The sequence below is a fragment of the Dipteris shenzhenensis genome, chromosome 10 (assembly GCF_047967505.1).
Source record: "Dipteris shenzhenensis isolate YYH24624 ecotype China chromosome 10, Dip_SZ_1.0, whole genome shotgun sequence".
Lineage (NCBI taxonomy): Eukaryota > Viridiplantae > Streptophyta > Polypodiopsida > Gleicheniales > Dipteridaceae > Dipteris > Dipteris shenzhenensis.
Genome location: NC_141605.1, coordinates 9,773,647 through 9,798,221, shown reverse-complemented (window position 1 = coordinate 9,798,221; position 24,575 = coordinate 9,773,647). Strand labels below are relative to the sequence as shown.

At 40.1% G+C, this 24,575-nt stretch overlaps 1 protein-coding gene across 5 annotated transcripts; it reads right to left on the bottom strand.

Annotated features, from left to right (window-relative positions):
- Positions 1-8,669: 8,669 nt before the first annotated feature.
- Positions 8,670-21,976, bottom strand: LOC147897380 (uncharacterized). Of its 5 annotated transcripts, none has more exons than XM_087380319.1 (15): positions 21,813-21,976; positions 14,444-14,575; positions 14,230-14,284; positions 13,202-13,290; positions 13,081-13,105; positions 12,426-12,464; positions 12,213-12,330; positions 11,586-11,743; positions 11,065-11,440; positions 10,789-10,958; positions 10,608-10,670; positions 10,397-10,556; positions 9,853-10,194; positions 9,584-9,667; positions 8,670-9,464 (listed from the first exon to the last, which is right to left on the bottom strand). In XM_087380319.1, the coding sequence occupies exons 2-15, from the start codon at positions 14,555-14,557 to the stop codon at positions 8,993-8,995; spliced, it is 2,265 nt and encodes a 754-aa protein (XP_087236445.1). In that variant the 5' UTR covers positions 14,558-14,575; positions 21,813-21,976; the 3' UTR covers positions 8,670-8,992. The 5 variants fall into 5 exon arrangements, with proteins under 5 accessions (XP_087236445.1, XP_087236442.1, XP_087236441.1 ...); XM_087380316.1 differs by adding an exon at positions 18,049-18,078 and having other exon boundaries at positions 10,397-10,670; positions 21,813-21,975; XM_087380315.1 differs by having other exon boundaries at positions 10,397-10,670.
- Between the last annotated feature and the right edge of the window lie 2,599 nt (positions 21,977-24,575).

Genomic DNA, 24,575 nt, shown 5'->3' with positions numbered 1-24,575 from the left:
GGGAGGAGAAAGGATAAGGGAAAAGGGAGAAGTGAGAGGGAGAGAGGAGAGAGGAGGAGAAGGGAGAAGGGAGAAGGAGAGAGGAGAAGGGAGGAGGGGGAGGGGGAGGGGGAGGGGAAGGGGGGAGGAGGAGGGAGTGTAAGAGTATGGGTTGCAAGGGTGAGAGCGCTCTAGAAAATGATGATAGTGTAGGGGAGCATGCTAATAAGAGGAGATCAAGAAGATGAATATCAAACTAAACTTAATATTGAACCCCAAAAGTCCAAGATTCTTTGCATTCATAGATGTTTATATATGTTCTTGAGTTTCCATCCCTTCATAAGATGTAAGGAGCTTCTCTTTCTAGCACAAAGCGTAATGACTTATCTGTCACAGAGTGTAAGGTATTTCTCTCTCTAGCACAAAGTGTAAGGACTTTCTCTCTAACAAAGTGCAAGGAGTTTCTCTTTCTAGCACAAAATGTAAGTAATCGCTCTCTATCTCTCTCTCTCTCTCTCTCTCTCTCTCTCTCTCTCTCTCTCTCACACACACACACACACACAAAGACTAAGGGGTTTCTCTCCCTAGCACAAAATGTAGGATTTAGTCTTTCTTTCTCTAGATCATGATTTTGCAAGTTTCTCTAGATCTTCTCTAGATAGTTCTTTGTCTATGCCTATCCTATTAGATTCACCAAATCTCCCTTCAATTGCAAGATACTACAAGCAGAACTTTGCTACTTAGGAATATGCTTTTTACCCTTGTCTCCATAAGTTTAACAAATCCCCTAGACCAATTTTATTACGCATCCTTGGGTTATGCCTGGTTATGTGTTATGTTGTTTTTTTCTTTACCCACTTGTTGCGGTAAAGGTGGTATTGATGAATAAGTTGGTGAGCTTAGTGTGGTTCTTTTCCTTGTAGAGCGCTAGTGCCATAGGGTTTTTTCTCAATATGTAAAAAGCCAATATCAACAATGTCTTCAAATAGACACATGTATTAACCTTATAAGGACTATTGGAAGTTGCTACTTATAGTTTGAATCTTTTATCTTTTCATTCACATCAAATCTGACCATGGGTAGATGCTAATCAATTATGAGGGATGCTTCTAGGATTATTGCCAATGCTTCACTATAGTTAACACTATCCTTAAAGTTTTGATCATGGCAACCTCTCATTTATGGTGCATCTTTTTCCAAGGCCTTTATGATTGTACTTCACGCCTTCATGAACATCAGTGTCTGAGTCAGTCATGCCATCCTCAATGTCAATCATGCCTTCATGAACATCATTGTAATGTCCATAGATGCTGCTGACTTTTTTCTTTTCTTTTTGAAGATATTCTTTTTTAGTCCAAAAATGAAACATGCAATTAAATAATTTTTGTCAAGATTGTGAACACACTTGGCTATCAACCGCTTCATTCTTTCCCCAAGTATCTTCTAGCTTTCTCTTTTTGCCCTGCTTGATATTTATGAGTTAGAGGGTAGGGTCATTCTTGTAATATTTTGGCTTGGAATCCTTTTGAATTGATTTGAGAGAAGATCCCATGTGGTTGTTTCCTCCACAAGAAGGTCCAACTACCATTTATAGGTGTCAACAATCAGGGCCATGGAAAAATAGGCTGCTTTTTTGTCATCAAATTAGTCCCCTAGCACAACATGCTATGCCAAAGAGTTGGAGGAATTTTTCAAGATCTTGTCATTCATTGTACTTTGGCATTCCCCGCTTTTCCAAAATGTCTTCACCCATTGTTCCTCCATTGTTCTTGGCATTGTTTCAGCATCAATTGAAGGAATTATTGGCATTTGCATATTCAAGTACTCCTTCATCATGTCATCATTTTGACATGTTGCTAGTGGGGGGAGAGAGATTAAATTGTTGGAGGGCATTGTGGGTACAAGAAAGTTCTCAAAAATAGGCAAGGTCTAGACTTCTGATTGAACTCAAATGTACAATCTTGCTATGGTGAAGATGACTATGATTTCAAATTGTGATTTCAACTTTTGTAGGCCAAAATATGGCCAAAAAATGTTGTTTTGACTAGTTGAAACTAGTGCCTATTTGAAGACATCTATTGGAACTCAAAATGATTACCAATTATCTTTAAAATTTTCCTCTAAATTAGAGCTTTGCAATGTGAAATATGGGTTGCACAGGATGCAATTTAGCCTCCAAATGAGAAAAGAAAGGGGCCCTGGAAGAAGGGTTATTTTTTGCAATTTCCAATAAAGGACCTAGCTTTTTCTTTTCTTTTTTCTCTCTCTTTTCACTTTTTCTTTTTTCCTTATTTTTAAAGAAAACCTAGAATACCATGGCTACATGGCTATAGTTGGTTTTAATGACCTAAGTGTAGTTAACCTAATTATAGCTACTTATTATGGTTAAAACTATCTAATTGTGGTTCATTACTATGGTTTAGTTAGGCAAACCTAGCTATGGTGGTTAATGTGGCTAGCTTATTGACTATAGTTAGTCAAATGTTACATTAGTTAAGGTTAAGGTCAGGGATTGTTGAGGGTTGTGAGGGGGAGGGTGACAGCAACTGTTGGTGGTGGTGATTATGGCGGTAGCTAACAAGGGAAGTGGGCCCGATGGCATGAGTGACAGAGGATGGCACGCACAACAAATATCTGCCACATGAGGTGATGGATGGAGGAAAACAAATGGAGGAAGAGGGGTGCTAGAGGTGAGAGGGCTAGTTGGAGGTGTTCCGCCAATGGTGCTATAGTGGCATGGAGGAAGACGCTAATAGAGGCACGATGGAGGTGAGTGGGTGATTCGTGCACGGTGGATGGTGGCCAATGATGGATGAGCATAGCGATAGCAATAGAGGGGAGGTGGCATCAAGCATTGGAGTTGTCGAGGGTAGTTTTAGGATTTGGAGGGTGGCGTTGCTAATGGCAAGCGGCTTATGTTATCAATCAAGGGTGGGACAAGTTGTGAATGGGGCAGAGAGGTTAGGGTCACCTAGAGAAGCATTTTTCTATGGAAAGGTAGAATATCCTTGAGGTGCCGTGCTAGGAAATGGTTTTGGTTCACAAGTGACATTTATTCAATTAGGTCACATCATAGAGCACACGTAGATTAGGCACGAGTAGGTTGGCATGGGGATGACAAAGCTGCAGAATTCTATTGTCTATCAATAGATTTGTGGATTTCCCTTGTCTGTCCATTAAAAAAAGAGGGGGAAGGAAAATCAACAAAAGTAGGGATTCGAACAAGAAAATGGAAGAATTGAGGGGGGTTAGATGTGGGAGTTTAGGTGAAATAACTGGGGGAAAGGGAGAAATGAGTGAGGGGAGAGAGGGAGGTTTTCACGATAGAACAAAAGATAAATCATTCAAGCAAAGGAGTATGAAAAAATTATCTAGGGGTTTAAAGGTTGAGCGAGGGTTGCATATTTTAAGATGAGTTCAAGGTTGAGGAGTTAACAACTAATCTCCTTCATGGATTCATTGGGGTTTTTTTTCTTATAAAAGTAGTTATATATTACAAGTGGGGTGGTTAACTCCAAAAAAGACAGAGAAACTTCAAATAGGCTTCTGTTGACTAGTGACTCTTTGCTACTCACTATCTTGCTAAAACTCCTCAAGTTACCTTTCACCTACATCAAAATGGCAAACTCCTTATGCTCGATCGGGATATCCTTTTCAAATGTCGCTTGGTTTCTAATTTTCCACATCACCATGACTATGGATGCTCTAATAATTAGCCAATGGGCTTTGAGGGTAGAAGGGAAGCCTACGATATCACCAACCAATGCATCCTACCAATGTACACCAAAAAAAAAAATTGTCAGTAGCCCACTCTTTTTTACTACTGATTCGACCCTCCTCCAAACTTCGTTAGAGACCCAGAAACTTATAGAATAGATGCCAAATGATTTTAATCAAACTTTTATAGAGTAGACGGCCGGGTTAACAGGGAGGAATTTGGCCAACTTGGCTCTTACCAAGAGCCAGTAGTGTATGACTTTCTAGAGTAGGAAACTAGCCCTTCCCACCTTGTAGTTTTTCCATATTTCCTTGAACCTTGACTCCCACCATCAAGGGCATCTTCTTGCAAACCATTTACAATTTAGATCCAAAAACTAAGGAATTGGCCTGGATCATTCGATGGTAAACTAGCCTTGGTGAAATTTTGCATAGAGAAGTATTCCCTAGCCTCCATTGGTTCATTACCCATGCTAAAGAGTTAATGCAAATTTGTAGTCTAGAATTATGGTATTCTCTCCAAGACTACACGAAGGAGATCGGCTTCTCTTGCATTCAATGAGTACTTCTTATTCAATTGATTAATGGACAACTAGTCTACTCTGCCATGATCCTCATACATTGGCCCGGATACACGCTCCCTTCCTGTAAAGGGTCCACACTCTCGTAAGGTCACAGATCGCAAATCTTTATCCTTCTCTCCTAAAGCAGCCACCAAATATTTTCAGATAGGCTGCCATCTCCTTTGCGTCTAGTCCCACCTTGACCACACATAATTTCTAAGCAAAAACAAATCTAGAGATGAGATCCAACCATGAGACATGGATGGGGAATCTAAGCAAATCCGGTGATACCAAGATAAGCCTAGCCATGCCCATGTACCCTTTCCCTTCCCCCTTTCATTGGACCATTTAGTAATTTTTGACCAAGGTGCATGGCATTCAAGGTGCATGGCATTCAAAGACCCTGGCATTCAAAGACCATGTAGTAATTGGGAGAAAAACTAGGTAAAAATTAAGGGGAAAAAGGGAGGTGGGGGTTAGGAAAATTAGAAAATTTATATAGGAAAAAGTTAAGGGAAATTTAAGCAAAATTAGGGGAAAATAAAGGAGAAAACTAGGGAAATTTTAGAAAGCGGCGTGGGGGGGAGGGGGGGTAGGAAAATTAAAAAATTCATAGGAAACATTTAAGGAAAATTTAACCAAAATTCTGTAGTTTTTTTCATGACATAACAATAAAGTGGAGCCGGTTCCTCCATATTTAAAAAGCAAGCAAGCAAGACTTTGACCTTATGTCCACAATTGTGATAATGAAAGGCATCTTTGATTTCATAAAGAAAAGCTCATGCCTATGATGAAAGGCGTCTTTGATTTCATAAAGAAAAGCTCATGCCTCTATCCACAGCATACCCACTCATGATATACTGAGATTGAAACTACATGTGACGTTTCTGCTAATGTTTGTTCAATTCTGTTCTTACTTTGTATAACTTTGCCACAACTTTCAGTGGCTCTTAAAGCATCCCTAGAGTGATGGCTCTTACATTCCTCCCCTTGACCACTTCTTCCAAGGTAGGACGGTGAATATATGTCTGCCTCTCTCTCTCTCTCTCTCTCTCTCTCTCTCTCTCTCTCTCTCTCTCTCTCTCTCTCTCGTATCCTAAAAAGACAAAAAAAAAATAGTTTTACTAATGTTACATTAAACATCACTCTCTATCACACGAAGACACACAATAGGGCCTCTCTCTCTCTCTCTCTCTCTCTCTCTCTCTCTCACACACACACACACATAACCACTCTCCCTTTTGTTTCCACTAATGTCCACTCACACATGTAAACACACACACACACACACACATTCGTTCTCTCCCCCTTTTTTTTCCTTTAAAAAAACAAAAAAACATTGGTCACTAATGTCCACTCACACTCACTCACTCGCACACTCACTCACTCACTCTATCACTCTATCTATCATTCAATCACTCTCTCTATCACTCTATCACTCTATCTATCACTCACTCACTCTATCTAATTATCTATCTCTCTCTCTAACTCACTAACTCACTCTATCTATCTCTCTCTCTCTCTCACTCACTCTATCACTCACTCTATTTGTCTATCTATCTATCTATTTCTCTCTCTATCTCTTTGTCTTTGTCTCTCTATATGTATATGTGTGTGTGTGTGTGTGTGTGTGTGTGTGTGTGTGTGTACACAAGAGATGGCACGATGCATGGATTGGCAAATCACAACGAGATCCATGGATTGGCGGGATGGTGTCGCGAGATAGCATGTTGAAGTGGTAGCTCACGACACAATTTACGACACAAGCGTTAATGTAACGTGATCCACAACGGAGAATTGGACCTCAGCTTCAATTTATTGTACAAAGGGAGAGAGAGGAGAGAGCACGTGCACATGCGTGAGATAGAGAACGCGTGCGCAAAGAGTGCGCATGCAAGCGCACACTACAGAGAGCACGTGGAAGAGAGAGAAAGCACACACATGCCACTATACATATATATATATATATATACATATATATATATATATATATATAGTGCACACATGCGTGTGTGCTCTCTCTTCCACGTGCTCTCTGTATCTTTATAGTAAACTGAAGCCGAGGTTCAATACTCCGTAGGGGATCACACCACATCAACATTGCACCAACTATGGATCACACCATGATCTGCTGCGTCATCACGCCATCTCCCGACACATCATCCCACCAACCCATGGATCTTGTCGTGATTTACCAACCCCTACATCATGCCATCTTTCATGCACTTGATAACCACCACGTACCATCCTTGGTAGACTACAAATCTCCCAACGTGCACCAAATTGTACTACAAGATAATCTCAACTATCAAAGCAAGGGACAAACACGAACACATGACAACACACCCATTGCTTGCCCAGTGCTCATTTCCTTGAATTTCTAGGAAGAGGCCTCCTCTTCAGGGGGCACGTGGCATACCCTTTGAAGGGCACGTGCATTCTTCAAAAATAACTAAGTATACATAGAAGTTTTCTAGGGGAACATACCCCTAGAGAACTAAGGTCCCCTATTATGCCCTTGCCCTCTTCCTTTTCACCCTTCTTTTCTCCACAACTAATTAAATATGAATTTTGAGTTAAAGTTATAGGGCAAAAGTACCCGCTACATACTTTCCCTACAAAACTTAACTTCAAGGCCCCCCACCCTCCATTATCCTTTTTTTTTAATTAGTAATAAAATAACTTTACTAGAATAAAATAAGAAAAATTACAGCTTAGCACTAGATGCTGGTATTGAAGCTTGGCTTTCAAAGCACGATATGAAATGGCAAAACATCAACAATCTCTTGGTGAACCTCCAAGAGATTGAATCCACTCTTACCACCCATAGCTATCATGGTGCTTTGTCAACAGCCTGCATTTTATGGTATGTAGAGAAGCGACTGTCCATTATCCTTAAGTTGAAACTCCTCCCCTATGCCATATCCCTTAGTTTAACTATTACCTTGCACTCTTCCTTTTCACCCCTCTTCTTTCTCCACTACCAATTAATAGGAATATTGACTTAAAGTCGCCTAGGGGACATACTCCATATATGATAAGTTGCTACATTTTCTTTGCTCTCTATTTTACCTATATAACATTTTCAATTTTGTAGTATTGTCTTTATTTTCAACTTAAATTCTAAGAGGGTAAGCTAAGATTAGATACAAACTCCACCTAGAATGTTTAGATGATGCAAGACCACTTGTGGCTTATCAAACAAAATATCTCAAACCACCGTTACTAATAAAGACCACCTATCTATGCTTAAGAGAAAACAATTACTTCAAACAAAATTATAACTCAAAATCCATTACAGACACATTACAAGTTCTAACCCCAATATTCATCTACTCATACACATACACACTCTGACCCACATCTTTATTTTTATTTTTAAGTGCTGGGATGTGTTGTGCTATGTATATGATTTTTTAATTATTACTTCTGTGTAAGCTGAGTGCATGTGAGATTCAAAGAATTAGCCACAAAAGATGCTTGAAAAACTATGGCAAGACCTTTGCAGTTCCACAAACAGGAAATAAATCCAATGCACATCTACTGGATGGAAAAATACCTTGGCCAAAACATATCAATATTTAAAAGGCATCGATTATGCAAAATGAGCTCCAGTTCACAAGATCAGAACTGGAGAAGGGAACGTGGATAAGACCTAGGGTCCTAGGAGAAGAAAGATGATGTGAAATCTAAGGTGGAGAATGAGCAGCCTACTCTCACATAAAAGAAAGATATGACGAACAGAGGCAACCTGGAAATTCTGGTAAAACAGTCAGCTACAAAGCTAGGGAGTTATTGAAAAGGTTCTTGTACATCACCAAGATACTTTATTTACATAGTATTTTACTCCACAGGAATGTAAAAGATCACTATTTGTTGATCTTGATCACCAGTCCCATAGATCCTGAAGGGTCTCAAGACGACTCAATAATACAACCATATCATCTCTCTCTCTCTCTCTCTCTCTCTCTCTCTCTCTCTCTCTCTCTCTCTGGTTAAGAATGCTGCTTTGTTCTACAGTAAAAATTCTCCTCAGAGACAATAATACGAGTGCACCCACTCTGCTTTTATATATTAGGGCCACTATATATTTTCTGCAGAAGTTTAGCTCAGGTCTGGAAAGTCATATAGCAAACGGCACAGGCAAAGCATTAGGGAGCATTTGCAAAAAAGAATGATTCTCCCTAGTCCAAAATTAAGAGCCAGTCCCTGCCCCCAATATCTTTTTGCCCATAACATGAGGAGACCCAGCAACTATCTGTGAGAGACTGAGCGTGCACAAACTTAGCATGCAAACACTGCAATCGTCACGCTAGTCACCCAGAAGGTTTTAATATCTCAGGGTCATTCATAATATGGACTACGCATCTCCACCGGATGCCTGATGCCCCCACATCATGTGCATAGAGCTCAAAAATAAGCTAATGTTACTTTAACCAGAATTAACATCCAATACATAGTCAGGAACAACCCAAGGTAAGCTGCCTCATTGCTATTTCCAAGCTAGCTGCATATACATGTAAATGCTGAGCTTAAGTGAGTAACTATAAGACAGTTCTTGAATCCTTGATGTGGAACCACTCTTTAGGGAGAACATGACCCTACCTTAAGAGAGGATGATATGCAATTGGAGAAAGAAAACTTGTGTCACTAAATGGCTACATCGACACAATACTGGGATAACAGAACAAAAGATAAGACAGATAACAGAAATCCAGCAGATCAGCTTGCATCTATTTGGAATGAGACTCTGGACTCCCACCTCCATATGAGACCAAGCTCCGGTTACCTGTCGCAGACCTAGAGTGAGATCTACTTGGTGGGGAAGGAAGAGGAGGAGTCTGATGCTTCTTTGTAGGAGTGATTGACTTAACCTTTCCTTGAGACGAGACAGCCTTTTCACGAGGTGATAAACTTGTAGACCCTGACTTTTTGGGAGACCGCGATTCAGAAGAGCTTCGGCTTCGGGTCCGACCTCTCCTTGCTTTTGAAGCACGACCAGGATCCACCTCTCTTGAATGACTACGAACTGAGTTAAGCCGAGATCGGATATGATCACTTGCCCGCACACGGTCATCAAGAGGACTACGGCTGCGGCTCCTACTGTAATTCCTCTTGCCCCGGTCACGACGATTAACAGGAGGACTGACACTACGTGAGAGACTCCGGCTTCGGCTGGGGCTTCGGCTGGGGCTTCTCCTGTACCTGGAACAGTTTCAATCACAGTAAGAAAACGGAATCAGGCATGAGTACTGCAACATATTCTGACGTAACATTAGATAATATTTCAACCAAATATGTGCCTCTTATCAGTTAAGCTCCACCTTGGAGGGGTTCTTCTCCTGGGTGGACTGCTCCTGTAGCGTCTGGGTGGTGACCTCTCTCGATAACCTCTATAACCTCCATATCTGTAAGAGTGCATGTTAACAAAAAGCTAAAGGACAGTGGCTGCATCATGTGTTCTATGCTGCAATATCTTGTGGGATGCTAATGCAGTATTTGAAACAGATCAAAAAGTTGAAAGTCATGCTGCAGTACTAAGCTTTGTCATGCAGTACTACAAAATGAAAGGTCATAGAACTTGGAAACCAACCTATCACGATCCCGATCTATATTTGGCCTCCCACCATAGCGATACGAGCGAGGAGGGGAACGCTCTGGAGAAGGAGTGCGATAGCGCCGAGCATACGAATATTGTTCACTGAACCCTCTGCCTCTCCTAATTCTTTTGGGAGTACCCTCTGGACTTGGCGTTGGACTTTTTGAACGAATTGCTGGTGGCGGCGGTGAAGTCTTCTTTTCTGGCACTGGACTCCAGCTTCGACTTTTTGAGCAACTCCTGCTACGGCTCTGTTTGGGACTTTTTGTCGGACTCCTGCTCACGCTTGGGCTTGGGCTTCTGCTTGGACTCCGCTTTGGGCTAATACTTTGACTCCTGTAAGAAGTAAAATAAGTAAAAGAAGGCATTACCAATTCAGCAGTCTCTATAATCCTGACAGATTCAACTTGCATTTGCAAAACAATTTCACATGTAGGACCTGGAAGCACAACACATATCTCACATTGCAGCAGAAAAATCATTCAATATACGTGACTGAGAAAACAAGCTCTTTGGAAATAAAGGGCAGTCCAAAAACCTAGATCTGCTCTGTCCACGACTTTCTAAAGGCGTTGTGCTCTTCTTCTGTTCAATAGCCTCCCCTTCCTCTCCGTCCTTAATTACCTCCTTTTCTTCTTCACGTACTTCACCATCTTCTTCTTCCTGCACTTCTTTGCTTGTCAATTCATATCTGTCCTTGCTTGTCAATTCATATCTGTCCTTGCTTGTCAATTCATATCTGTCCTTCTCTCTCTCCTCTACTGTCTGCTGCTTCTCTACAAGGACTTCATTCTTGAAAGACGACGCTTTAACTGCAAGGTTTACAGAAATACTACTTAGAACGCAAACTTGCATTTTCCATAAGCAATTGAAACAAGCACAGTTCAACTCTTGGGCATGCGTAACCTACTGAAGTACTGGGGTGCATACCAGTATCCACAAGGACTCTCTCAGGCAGTCTCACTACAGTCTTGTGCTTGCCATTTTGTTCACTGACATCACTGCCACCGTCACTTTCTGAGTCACTTTCACTTTCACTCTCACTTTCAGTCTCACTGTCACTCTCACTGTCACTGTCACTGTAGTCACTTTCTGAACTCCTGTCAAACGCATTCCCTCCAAAAAATGTTAGCAAGCCAAAAAAAACAAAAGGTAGAAGTGGATAATCACAGGCATTGCAATGAGAACAGATCCATAAATGCCTACCATTTATGTTTTCGCTTATATTTTCTCTCTTTTCGACTTCGCCTCCTGTCTTTACGCTTGTCCCTCCTCCTCCTCAAAGGCTTCCTTTTGGTTTTTCTCGAAGTCTTTCTTCTGCGGCGCCTCCGATCATCCTCGCTGGAGGAACTAACTTCCGATGATGAAGCCTCTGAGTCTGTGCTACTTTCGGACGAAGTCTCTGAGTCTGATTCTGAGTCCGAAGAGCTTTCTGAGTCTGATTCAGAGTAGTGACGTCTTTTTTTCTTCCTGCTCTTCTCTTTTAAAGATTTCCTGTGCCTCTTTCTTCCCCTTGCTTCGTGACCATCCTCATCACTAGAATCAACAACTTTCCCTCGCGACTTTTTCCCTTTTTTCTTTTCTGTCATTCCATAGGGCCAGGAGTAAGGAGGCAAGATCAACATTAGTCCAACCATTAACACCTTGTACCAGAAACTACACAACCTATATTAGAAAGTGGCGAAACTCAAGACACTCTAAACTGAAATATTCTGAAATTATCATACCACTTTCAGTGATACCATTGTCCTTTCCTCGCAATAATTCCCCACAATTTGCAATTTTTATGGTCTGCTCAGGTCTGTCCCTTTGCCCCGTTGGTTGCTGCTCAATTTTCTTCAGCACATCCATTCCATCGACTACTTTGCCAAACACAACATGCTTCCTGCAAAAAGAAGAAGATTAATCATATGCTCTCCATTTTGTCATCAGGATTGTCGGAAACTTTGGAGGACAATAGCATAGGGGGGACAGTCAATGGTCTTGATATGTACAAACAAGTATTAGCCTCACCCCATCACTTAGATCATGTGAACTGGAAAATGACGAGATGTAAGAAATGTGTCTTGCTTGCCTACAAAAAATTGTCACAATAGACCAGTCAAACAGAGCAGATATTCAAGGGCCAACTCCTCTGCCATAGAATGGTCAAATTTCCCAGACGATGTGTGGGGGTCACGCAAACAAAACCAAGCATTGAAACCATTTCAACCAGAGAGGAGCAGATTACTCCAAAAAGGAGTGTTGAGGTAGCATTTATTTGACACAGATGTCTCTTGAGCCAATCCAGAATCAGATACAACACAGTAATGACAGATAAAATCACACAAAAAGAACCAGAGAGAATGTCCTACCCATCAAGATGTGGAGCTGGTGCAAAGGTCAAGAAGAACTGAGAACCGTTTGTATTAGGGCCAGCATTCGCCATAGATAGGACCCCACGTTGAGAATGAGTGTGGCGAAAATTCTCATCTGCCACGTAGAAGCACAGCAATAGCCTTAAAGTCAGCATTCAGTAGTCTCTTTGACTTATCTAGCCAAACAACATGGGAATCACAGAAATATACCAGCAAATTTGCCAGAGTAAATGCTTTCTCCTCCAGTTCCTGTTTTCATCAAGATGGTAAGCATGGATCCAAATCCGCTTGAAGGAAAATGAGCTACTCCTCTCTCTCAACATTTTCTACTCTCAACAAGAACAAATCACTTCTATAGGCAGGCTGGGGATGTCTCCATTGTTGCTTTCTTCTAATGTTATGTTTATCATTCATGTGATTCACAATAAGTAGTAGTAGTTATTGTTTACGAGGAATCTCTGATTTTTTCTTTTTAGCACAACAAACTATACGTACGGAAATTTTAGAAAGTGAAGAGTGAAACATTTCCCCAGCCTCCCAAAGAAGTGTTCTTTTGTTAGATTATTTTGTGGATATATGATGGACTGAAAATCTTCCTGAGCACTTCTTTAGGGAGGCTGGGGGTATATTTCACTCGTCACTTTCTTCTAAAATTGTGAAAGATATAAGCTTAGATGAGGCATCATCACATTGGATGATTTTCTTATGTTTGAGATGTCACAAACTCAATTCTGACAAATGTATTATCAAGAAACAGGATCATCATTGTCATCATTATTGAGTATCAAGGAACTAAAAACTAAAGCACAACCAGAAATGAGAAATCCCCAGCCTGTCCCTCAGACCCTTAAACTTGAATACATACCGTCCTTTTTAGAGAAATCACCTCCCTGCACATAGAACAAAAGTCATTCAGCCGATGTAAAAAGACTTATCAAGAAACTAACAGCAGTAAAGAAAGCACCAAAGTATGAAGATTCATGTACTTGAGCCATAAACCCCTTGATAACGCGATGGAAAATAGTTCCCTTGTAATGTAAAGGCTTCTTGGTCTGTCGTCCAATGCCAACTTCACCTGTAAAATTAAAAGATAGAAAAATGTTCTATAAAACTATTTTAAAATCCATGCACGTGTTTATCCTTGGCATAATTTAAACTTGAGAACACAATTTCCTGAACTTCAGTATCACTGTTTCTTGAAGCATGGGCTACGAATTATGCCCACATACCTACACGAACCAGTAACTTCTTACTACCACCATCATGGGTGAACCTTGCCATAAATAACCCAAGGGAGCATGCCTGAACTCACAACTCAAACTGATATTCTCCCACAAAAATTCAAACCGATTCCATCGCGTACGCGATGAGAGACTGCTTTCGCTCATTAAAAATTTGTTAGGCTTACCCTTTTTTGAACCAATTTTCTGTATGGCTGTTCTGATCATTTGAGATCAAGAAAAGAAAGCAAGTATTTTCGAAACTGAGGAAACCAATTGTTCAGACAGTACAAAAGCCCCATCTCCTACCTTTCCTTCACATTCTGCTTAGATACTGCTGCTTGAGGGGGGCTATAGGGAAACATTATTATCTTTGCAAGCTTAAGACTTGGATGGATGAAGAAAATTTGTACACCATCTCATCCAAGCGCACTCTGCCCATCATCGCTGGAGCTTTTCCAGAAAAAGCAGTGCGAAGACATTTGTGTATGTATATGTTTGTGCGGATACGTGAATATGCATGCTTTTGTGAGAGCCAACGTAGCATTCATCAGGGTCCCATGAATTTGATGATACATTACCAGTGGATATTCTTCACATGTCTCTTTCATAGATACACAAACGACATTCTGCAATAACTAGTTATCCTTAAAGCTTCATGAAAATAATTTATGAAATTGTGTTCTAAAAAGGACATTCCATTTGTTTTACAGGCAAAAAGAGCCTCTTCAGTCAAAAACTCGTAAGTTGACCGGGCAACAACATGTCTCAAGAAATCTTGAGGTTAATGGTACCTGTACAGAGAGCTCGGAAGTTCTCAGCTGTCTTTGGCACGGTCTCTGCATAGAGCTGTAGAATAGCAACCAACTTAGTAAGAGCACATGCACTTGACAATATCGATAGGCCCAGACTTCAATGGCAAGTTGTGACTAACGAATGTAGAATTCGTTGAACATCACTAAAAAGACAAAGTCATTGTCCACTATCCTTCGCTTCCAGGCTAAATACCTCCATGATTATTCTCCCAACAGGTTCACCACCAATTGTTATGTCAAAGAAAACCTTAGGATTTCCTTTACTCTTGCCCATTTTCTCTGCCTTTGCAATCTTCTCCGTCTTCATGACTTAACACTGTAATACCTGGATTTCATAATAAACAAGTTTGTTACCTGTATTCCAAATCAATCTGTTGCAAAACTACCAAATGGCGCATGTTAAGGAAATCTTAACATGCATACAAACGAAGCAAATGTCTACAAACTAGAGCTACGAAGTAGAATTCTTGACAATTCGAAAGGCTAACAATTAAATTGTTGTAGTTGGTATCATGTTAATTTCTGTGGTTTACTAAATCTAAATCTGACCTTCACATTAAGGCAAGTCCCCACTATTTATACCCTTCATAATACCAGAACAGATCCAATTCTACACATTGGGTACGAAACAAAGACAAGGTCGAGGAGGAAGAGGGGGGGATAAGTTTTCAGCCCTCCTTGAGAGGCATGCATTGAACGAATCATAATAGGGTTTCAGTAAGAGAGAGAGTTCCAAGAATGACTATCAAAAGGAACCGCCAACAGACCAAGGTGTAAACAAACAAGGAAAACTTTGAGCTATTAAAAACCCCACAAATCAAATATGGCAAATGCAGCCTCAAATTGTGCCTATAAACTCAGTCCTATAGACTCAGTCACCACTCCACTACGTTTATGGTATGCCTCAAGTGCTGCTCTCTGTTCAACTGTAAATGTTGCCCTCTCTCTTGAAGCCTTCTTTTATAGGGCCAATTCGCATACAAACACAATATCCTCTCAACCTCCATCTATCTTGTAGCTGTTTGCTTCTCTACCTACATATCATATTCTAGAGGAGCCACGCGCACACACCCCAACACCTTTATAAGACTAGAATATATGCAACCTTACAAATTATACCTTTTTACAAGACAAGCAAAAAAACAAAGGAAAGAAAGGTGACTTTAGACAAAATTGTGAGTAAATAAGAAAATTTTTTAAAATGTTAAAAAATAAAAACAGAAAAAAGAAATATACCTTTGTAAGACTAGAATAAGTCCAATCATACAAATTTAGAAATTTTGTTGTTCTAAAGATCAAAAATCTACAAAGAAAATAAAAGAGAAAATGAAAGAGAAGAAAAAACAGGTGAACAAAAACTTTTATGGAAAACAAAAGGAAGACATACTTAGCAAGCAAAGCAACACTTATGTCGGCATCAGTGCCCAAGCATAAGCAGCTATACTGGGTTTCTAAAGACCCGCGGAGTCTCTTGGGCAAACCCAGTGCTTAGTAAAATACATCAAATAAACAAAAGAGAATGAAAACAAGAAATAAAGAAGAAACGAAGCAGGTGACTTAAGCAAAAATAAACAAGCAAGTCAAGAAACAAAAACTTCCAAAAAACTAGAAACTCTCTCTCTCTCTCTCTCTCTCTCTCTCTCTCTCTCTCTCTCATTTAAAACATAAAAAGCTAAATGGCCCTTTACACTTATGTCTCGTTTGTACAAAGAGGCAAAAATACATTTCTAACTTAGAAAGCACAAGTATACTCAAACAAACTCTCTTTTGAAACTAAAAGAAAAACGGGCTATTCAGCTCCCCGCTTTTTGTTTTCAGCTTATGTTCAATCATTCTAAACAAACCTAAGGCCGAAACACCATAGATAAAAGACTTCATATCTAAGAATGTGCGAACTTTTTTCATTATTATCCTTGGATTATACCTCTTGTGTAATAGTAAAGTGATCAAATTACTGCATTGAGTGATAAAAGACTCCTTAGTTGTACAAAGGCGGGAAAATCTATGTAATTGGGAAGAAATGACTCCATATTTTGCCAAATCAGAAATGTTTGAGTCAATGTGAGGCATTTTTATAATGTGTAAACCACTATATTCAGGTTGTTCACGTTTATCGTATATATCAACCTCTAATCCTATGGTAGATTGAGAAAGTCTAAGATCTAAGAAAACACAAGAATCCCCTCTTGAAGTGCAGTTCAGTTCACAAGAGTCATGAGGATAGATTCCTTCTCCAAAAGCTCTAGCGTCTTTGTACATAAAGTCTTGAAAGTTAGGAACATTTGGTACAAATAAATCATCTATAAAATGCCTGACTTGACTAAGCTTATGTAAAATGATAGGGCAGGTATTGATAGAAATAAGACGTTGAATAAACTCAAATTCATAAGTGAAAAGATAAAAGTTTGCTGAAAAGACAGCACAATTAGTGCCCATGGGGATTCCTATAACTTGTTGAAACAAAGAATCACCTATTGTGATGTAAAGATTATCTAAAAGAAAATCTATCCAAGAGCAAACATCTTCTACACTTACTACCTTTGTGTATCTTTTCTTTTTAGAACCTATGTCATGATCTTTATTTTTTAGCCAGAAAAAAGAAAGTTTTAAAAAAATAAAGATAACTTAGTAAGTAAAGCTACACTTAAGTTCTCATCAGTATTTAAGCATAAGCTGCTAGCTAAGTTTCAATGAGCCCAGTGCTTGCTAAGCTTGAAATCCCAACCAAGCAAAAAAACTATGCTAGCAAAGAAGAAACAACAAAACAAAAAACGAGAATAAGAGATGCTAAGAGAGAGAGAGAGAGAGGGAGTTAAATTAGGTTAAATTTCCGCCACAACAAAACCTAACCAAGGATTAAGAAGAAAGAAACAGCTACAACAACTAATGCTAACACAAGGGAATAAAGATAAACTATCAACATTTAAAATACCATTGATACATTTGGGTGTGCTCTATCGGTCTCTGAAATCTTACTTTTGCATCTACCATATGCCCCCACAGGCAAAAGGCATCTACCAGTGGCAAATCATCGTACATATAAAAAAACAAATGAGACGCCAACACAAACAAGGAAATAATTTATCATTCTTCTTTAATTAGTTAATTTTTTCATTAAGGGAGTGGGGGGAAAGCCATAATAATCAAATTTTACACACATACATATATATGTGTGCACGCGCACACACAAACATGTGTGTGTACATACATACACACCTTTCTCACATATATACGTATCTATTTGCACACACGCACACACACACACATATATATGTGCACACGCGCTCAGAACATACCTAAGAACCAAAAAGAATACCGGCTATGAAGCTCCCCACTTTGGATTTTCATTCTACCTTCAAGGATCCTAAACATATCCAAAGCCGAATTTTTGGAAAGATATATCAGAGTTTCTTCATTCGTTTTTTCTTGTATTATAGCCCTTCCTCAAAAGTAATAGGACTAAATTACTAAATTGAGAGATAGATTCACTCAACTATTTTACTTAGTCATCTCATTCTCCAAGTCGGGTGCATTTACTTACAAGTCAAAACTAATCACATGGCAAACCTACAAGATACAAAGCAGCTCTTGCACACATACTAGATGCAAGGGATTTTCAAGAATATGATCGTGAAGATCCTACTACAAGCTGAAAAGGAGCCCTTGAGTCAAGTTTTTCATATCATGCAAAAAATAAGATGTTTTTAGTGAAAATCGATTTGGTATAATGTATTCATATGCATTGAGCAAAAGTGGGCATCTTGGTTATTGCATTCATTACGTGTTCTTGAGCCTCACCATGACCATCATGGGGTTGGTTGCTCCCTCCTGACAAAAAGATTAAACGATATTAAGAAAGCAAAGTCAACACCTTTGTGGCAACAAAAATGCTCACTACGAAAGCTTGCTTATGTAATAACTTAATAGAAATTCTACAACCTATGTTTGTAGAACGCATCTACTTGAAGTGCTTTACATGTTAAGCTGAAAATTTGCTCTAGTCATTGGGTAAATTACTAGTCAAAAAGCACGAGGAAAGTATGAAGGCCCTGCCCAAACTTTGTTACAATACTAGGCATATCGCCCAAAATCATTCTCTAAAAACACAAACATACCACATAGTGCAATTTCAATCTCATGATAATCATTCACAAGGTTGAAATCCAAAAACTCCATCACACAGGACTAGCAACTATGACATCCCCACCGACATCATTAGCACCCGATGAATAGGTGTTGACCATAGTATAAACATATGCTCTCACACATACAAATCCACAAACGCACACATACTTGAGCATCCATTTCTCATACTAAGTTCCTTTCAGCACTACAAAAGTGAAGGTCTCAAACTCATGCATCCCCACTGACGTCATCGATGCCCAACAATGGGTGTAGAGCATGGTATAAACATATGCTCTCACGCATACAAAATCCACACACCCGAGCATCCATTTATGCAAAGGTCTTCACATTGAGTTTTCAACACTCCGGAGGCAAAGGGTAAACTCAACCCTGACAAAGGCTAGCACTAAAGAGAAGGCTAACCACAAAGCAATCCACATTCTCTTCATTCAAGCAACAACTACTTATGAAGAGTATACAATTTCATTTTAGTCTCCCCCGAGGGAGCATGGGGGGGGCTTTGACAATCTAATTGATAGGGCAATGCGCCACTATAAGGTAGAACAAATTTATCACAATTTCAGCAAGTTGCACATCGACAAAAGCTTCACAACGGGCAATTTAAATATCTACTAATACATTAGAAATATATATATATATATATATATATATATATATATAGATAAATCTAGGAACATACAAATCTCATCCTCTAAAAACACACATAGCAAGGACTAGCTAGTATGTCATCCCCATTGACATCATCAACACCCAACTATGGAATACTATAAACGTATGCTCCCACACATAAATCCACGCACTTGAGCATCCATTTATACCAAGGTCTTCGTTCTGAGTTTTTTTCAATACTCGATAGTTGAAGGATAGACTCGGACGTGACAAAGGCTAGCACTGAAGGAGAAGGCTAATCAAAAGTAGTCAACATTCTCTTCATTGAAGCCATGGCTGCTTTTGAAGACTATACGATTTCATTTAAGTCTCTCCCAAACGAGCATCTAATCCTTTAAAAACAAGCTTACACAATCTAGCTGATAAGCAACGCACCACTTAAGATAGAAAACACTTATCATAGTATCAACAAGTGCTAATACGGCAAGAACATATAATTAGACGAATCCAAAAACATGTCCAAACTCATCCTTAAAAATACAACACTTAGCACAAGTAGTCACTCACAAGATAAACCCCATGACACATAACAAGGACTAGCTATTGTGAATACGGTGGGAGCATATATCTAGGTGACTCCAAGAACATGCCCAAAATCATCGTCTAAAAACACAACATGACGCCTTCAGGACTAGATACCACATAGTATAAACATCCATAAAAATCCACACCCACACACAATACTTCAGCGTCCAATCATACAAAGGTCTTTATAATAAGTTTCTTTTAGCACTCCGAAGATGTCAATCGCTAGCACTAAAAGAGAAGGATAATAGAAAAATAGTCGACATTCTCTTCATTCAAGCTAAAACTGCTTGTAAAAGCTATTCAATTACATTTAAGTCTCTCCCAAATGAGCATCTAAGCCAACAAAAAAAAAAAAGACTAAGACAATCTAGCTGATAGGAACACCGCACCACTTTAAGATACCACAAAATCAACAAGCTGCAACACAGATGAAAACTTAACTGTTTCTTCACTTCTCTAAAGAAAAAGGTAAATCAACTACAATGAAAAATAAGAAGTGCACAAAGCTAATTACATGGTACTCTCACAATCTCATTCAGACATGAGAATTACAAAAAGACAAATGTTCAACAATTTAATAACTTATACAGAAAGCTTGAAAGAGGAGAGCTAATTCGGTGAAACTCCAACAATGATACAATGAATCAGTAACATAAGCCACCGATTATAATTTAGACAACATTTGCAAATATAGTAAAAGATGACTTGTATGATAATTATTAGTTCAATTCAAAACTTAGCATTGCATACACTCAAAGTTGTATAATTAACCTTTTAGTTACAATATGTACACTCAAAGAATTACCCTTGCGCATGTCCATTGATAATACTTAAAAACTTTAAAACAATACGAAAGTAAGATAAGCGACATACTCAAAAAGGTACTCTTTATACATTCTAAGAGGCATTTCCCCTCACATAGGTATAAATTGAATGTTTAGATACTATGTGCGCCTTCTTTGAACAAGAATCCTTTCTAGGAACCCCACTCTGCACTTAGAAGAACCATTTACAGCTGGCAGCAGTTGCATTTTACAAATGCCCAAGGCAATACATTGTCCAATTAAAGATTTGATTCTAACATTAAATCCTTACTTGAAAAAACTAAAAGCAAACAACTAAAAAGCGCACAACAAACAAATTTGAGTGTCGAAAACCAAGAAATGACCAAGGATAAAAGACACAACAAATTATAGTCCTACACTAAGTTTCTTCTAGCATTCACCTTGTCATCCTTAGATTGTAAGGAGCTTTAAATTCTTCCACACGAGTATTCATGCACCCTTTAAGAACGTCTCAATCTTGCAAATGACATATCATAGCTTTTTATTTGTTGGAAAAAACAAAAGATCCCCCAAAAAATTTTCAATACTTTGTAAAAAGAAATGCAATCAGATCCCCAAAAATTTTCAACACTTTGTAAAAAGAAATGCAATCAGCTTACGAGATAAGCTTCGATCAAAGGCAAGAGCCGATTGCTGCTTCCCAATCGTTCACAACGCATTAAAATTGCAGTATATGATCGATCTAACTAAGCATGTGGAGAGTCGAAAGAAAGAATCAACTTGTAAGAGCACACCCCAAACAATACATATTGGTCAGCAGAGCATTCGGGACTGGAAAGCAAATAATACTCCATGTTTACCGCAAACTCAAGAAATGGCGTGAAACAAAAGCAGTACATCAATAAGACCTAAAAGCACAAAAGCGCGTCTCACATCGTGTGAGTTCAGGAAAGGCTTCAGAACAACAGGCTCTTTGACCTTGTATCCAAATTTCAAGGTGGCTAGAACTGAACGGCATGACACGCCACATTCAGGAGATACACCTCAAACACGGTCTATAAAAGAAAAGATGTAGCAATGACGGCTTACGGACGTTGTTCTTCAGAAGACCAGCTAGCACAGACAAAAAGACAGGCCCTTGTTGAGAGAAGACTACCCGAGGTCAGAAAGCGGCCTTATATGATGCGCCCGCCGGATAGCTTCGGGATCACAATTAGGCAGAGAGATCGAGCAGGCAGATGCGAAAAACTGCGGCCGAAGGCAACTGCAAGCGTCCCAAGGAGCAAGGGCCGAGGAAAGAATCTCGTAAAGGAGTGAGAAAGAGGATGGAGATATACAAGAGCAACGGAGCTAGTCTTGGAAGAAGCGAATCGGGGGAAACGAAAGGGGGAGGAGAAAAAGAAATTATCAAAGGAGGAGAAAGGAGAGACATACCTGGAGAGAAGCGGGGTGACGGGGAGGAGGAGGAGAGGTCGCGAGCGAGCACGCGAGCGAGCAAGGCGAAGCACGTTGGAGATAGAGCAAACCCTAAACGAGCTGGAACGCCATAGCCAAACTTCCTCTGCGTCTCATCGTCTTGTGCAACATAAAAAGGACGGCTGCCTCACATTTACATTAATACTCCTTTTCCTTCCACTCTCAGCCACACGCGCGACCCCCCCGCCCACACGTGTCGCTCTCAAAAGAAAAAGAACGAAGGTCCTAGCGACACTTCCCCCCCTTTGCCCTAAAAGCACGCTCTCTCTCTCTTCCTTTTTAAAGGTTGGAACTTGGGTCATAAGAGCTCGTCTCCTCTCCACTTTTTTGCTCTATGGACGTCAAGTTGGAGATTTCACGCAGCCATACAGCCGACTGGCTCAACCTAGTGAGTGCTGCCACCCAGAAATCCCCTGTCCACGAGTTTCGCTCTAATTTTTGCCCTCCAGCAATGCACTTCCTAAGGTCTGCAACAAGTTGTCACCACCTGTTTTTGCCATTTTCGAAGCTCTAACAATGCCGCAAACCTGACCGTGAGCTTCAGCCTATCACTCAAGCATGGGGACCAATGATTTCGAGCCAGTCTCCCTTGATCCTACGTTGCATGGGGACCGGCTCTAACCTACCCTATAGGGGTAGGGCTTGGTAATCATTTCTTGGGAATTTCTAAATCATAGTTTTTTTTAACGTTTGCATCTACCTATGTGTAGACATCTCCGCTACTCCCAGTGCCCTGCTCCTGCTGCATTCAATTACAATCCAACCATCACTTTCATCACACTGCCACATAGCTCTTCACTGCCATAGAAAAACATGCTCCTAAGAAAACACGGCGTGGTTTTCACTAATGCTAAGCTAGGGTGTCACAACATTGGCACAGGTGGAGACTCACTTCCATAACTCTTTTTCACAACATTCGTAACTTCCTTAGGAATTCGTTTGCCATAGCTTACTCTTCAAAACAATCATAACTTCCTCATAAACTTCAACATTTGGGCAAGCCCTATGAATGCGTAATTCATCTTGTTTTTTCCTTCACCAACTACAAGGGGTGTTGCCCTCAAGCTCATAACCTAGCTCCCCCCCCCCCCCCGCTCTCTCTCTCTCTCTCTCTCTCTCTCTCTCTCTCTCTCTCTCTCTCTCTCTCTCTCTCTCTCTCTCTCTCTCTCTCTCTCTCTCTCTCTCTCGTGTATAAGCCATCCTTCCCCACCAAGTTTTGTAAAACCTGAGTGTCACTACAAACTCAAAAACAAAAGCCACTGAGGACACCATGGCAACCCAGTGGTAGGGTTGCCCACCTTCCAGAGTGGCAGCCGAGTCCCAACAATGCGCACGTAGTCGTAGGGCAGGTGCCCCTTGATAGCGCCAAATGGGTGGATGAGTGGGTGCGTTCATTTGAAAAACAAAAGAGGCACTATTAGAATTTATACCCCTCACCCTTAGAATCCTATCATCTGATAGTAATTGATTGGTTAGGATCCTATGTTCCTTTAGGGCCCTTTTGTTGGGAGTGACATCTTTAGTGGAAAGGCTATTAGGAAGGCAACTCCTTTTGGGGAAACATGGCACCCCTAGTCACCCACTCATTTGGCCCTATCTAGGGGCACCTTGCCCTGGGCCTACCGTACAAGTAGAAGATTCGAACGTAGGCTGCCACCCTAGTAGGCAAGCACCTTACCATTGGGCTGCTGTCTCAACTTTTGCAAAACATGGCACATTGAACACATGGATTTATGAATACAAATAGAGTATCAAAACTTTTGTGCCTAGTAAAATTATGCGAAAGGACGTGGAGCAATTGTGAGAGTGGCATCCCATGGTAATAATCATAAGCCATGTAATGATGATGCCTGCTAAAGTCTAGTTACCTAGCCAAAGATCAATGTTTAAATGGAAGAAGTGCCTTTTCATGGACATGTATCTTGTGGCAAGCCAATTCATGTATTCCACTTAGAAAGGGTTGAGGATGCTAAGTTCCACTCATGGTAGGTATATTGTGTAAGCAAGTGGATTAAGACAACTAAATGCCAAGGTTGTATTAGCATTGCTTGTTAGTGGTTGTCAATGTGCTTTTGACCGCTCATGATCTTTTGGGTTCTTAGCCACAACAATGGCACTCAAGTTATCACAAAAGATCACAGCGGCACCATCTTGGTCAGCATTAAGATCTTCTAAGAAGCTCCAAAGTCAAATAGCTTCACATGCACACCTAATAAGAGAAATGTAGCAAGCCTCTATTATAGATAATGCCATAGTGGCCTGCTTCTTATACTAGACCCCATTAGCTTTTGCTTTATCTTGTAGAGCGATTTGTAGCCAATGAAATTGGATATGCAGTTCTCCATTAGAAAATGTACACTTGACATCCATGTGATGCAAATGTAACCCTATACTGCATGCAAGAGAGAGAATAAGGCGGATTGTCTTCATCCTCGTGACCCACGCAAAAGCCTCCTCATAATCAGTGGCCTCTTACTGAGCATATGCTTTTGCCACCAATCTTGCCTTATATTCGTGTAGACTCCCATTAGCTTTGTGATTATCTTATAAAGCCATTTGTAGCCAATGACATTATTTCCGTTAGGTGGTTCCAGCAACTCCCAAGCGTTAAATTTTTGAATGCCATTATATTCTTCTTCCATGGCATCAACCCGTTCCTTGGATTCCATTGCCTGTTGGATGTCAATAGGTTCTTTGACTTGTGCCATGTAACACCCAAAG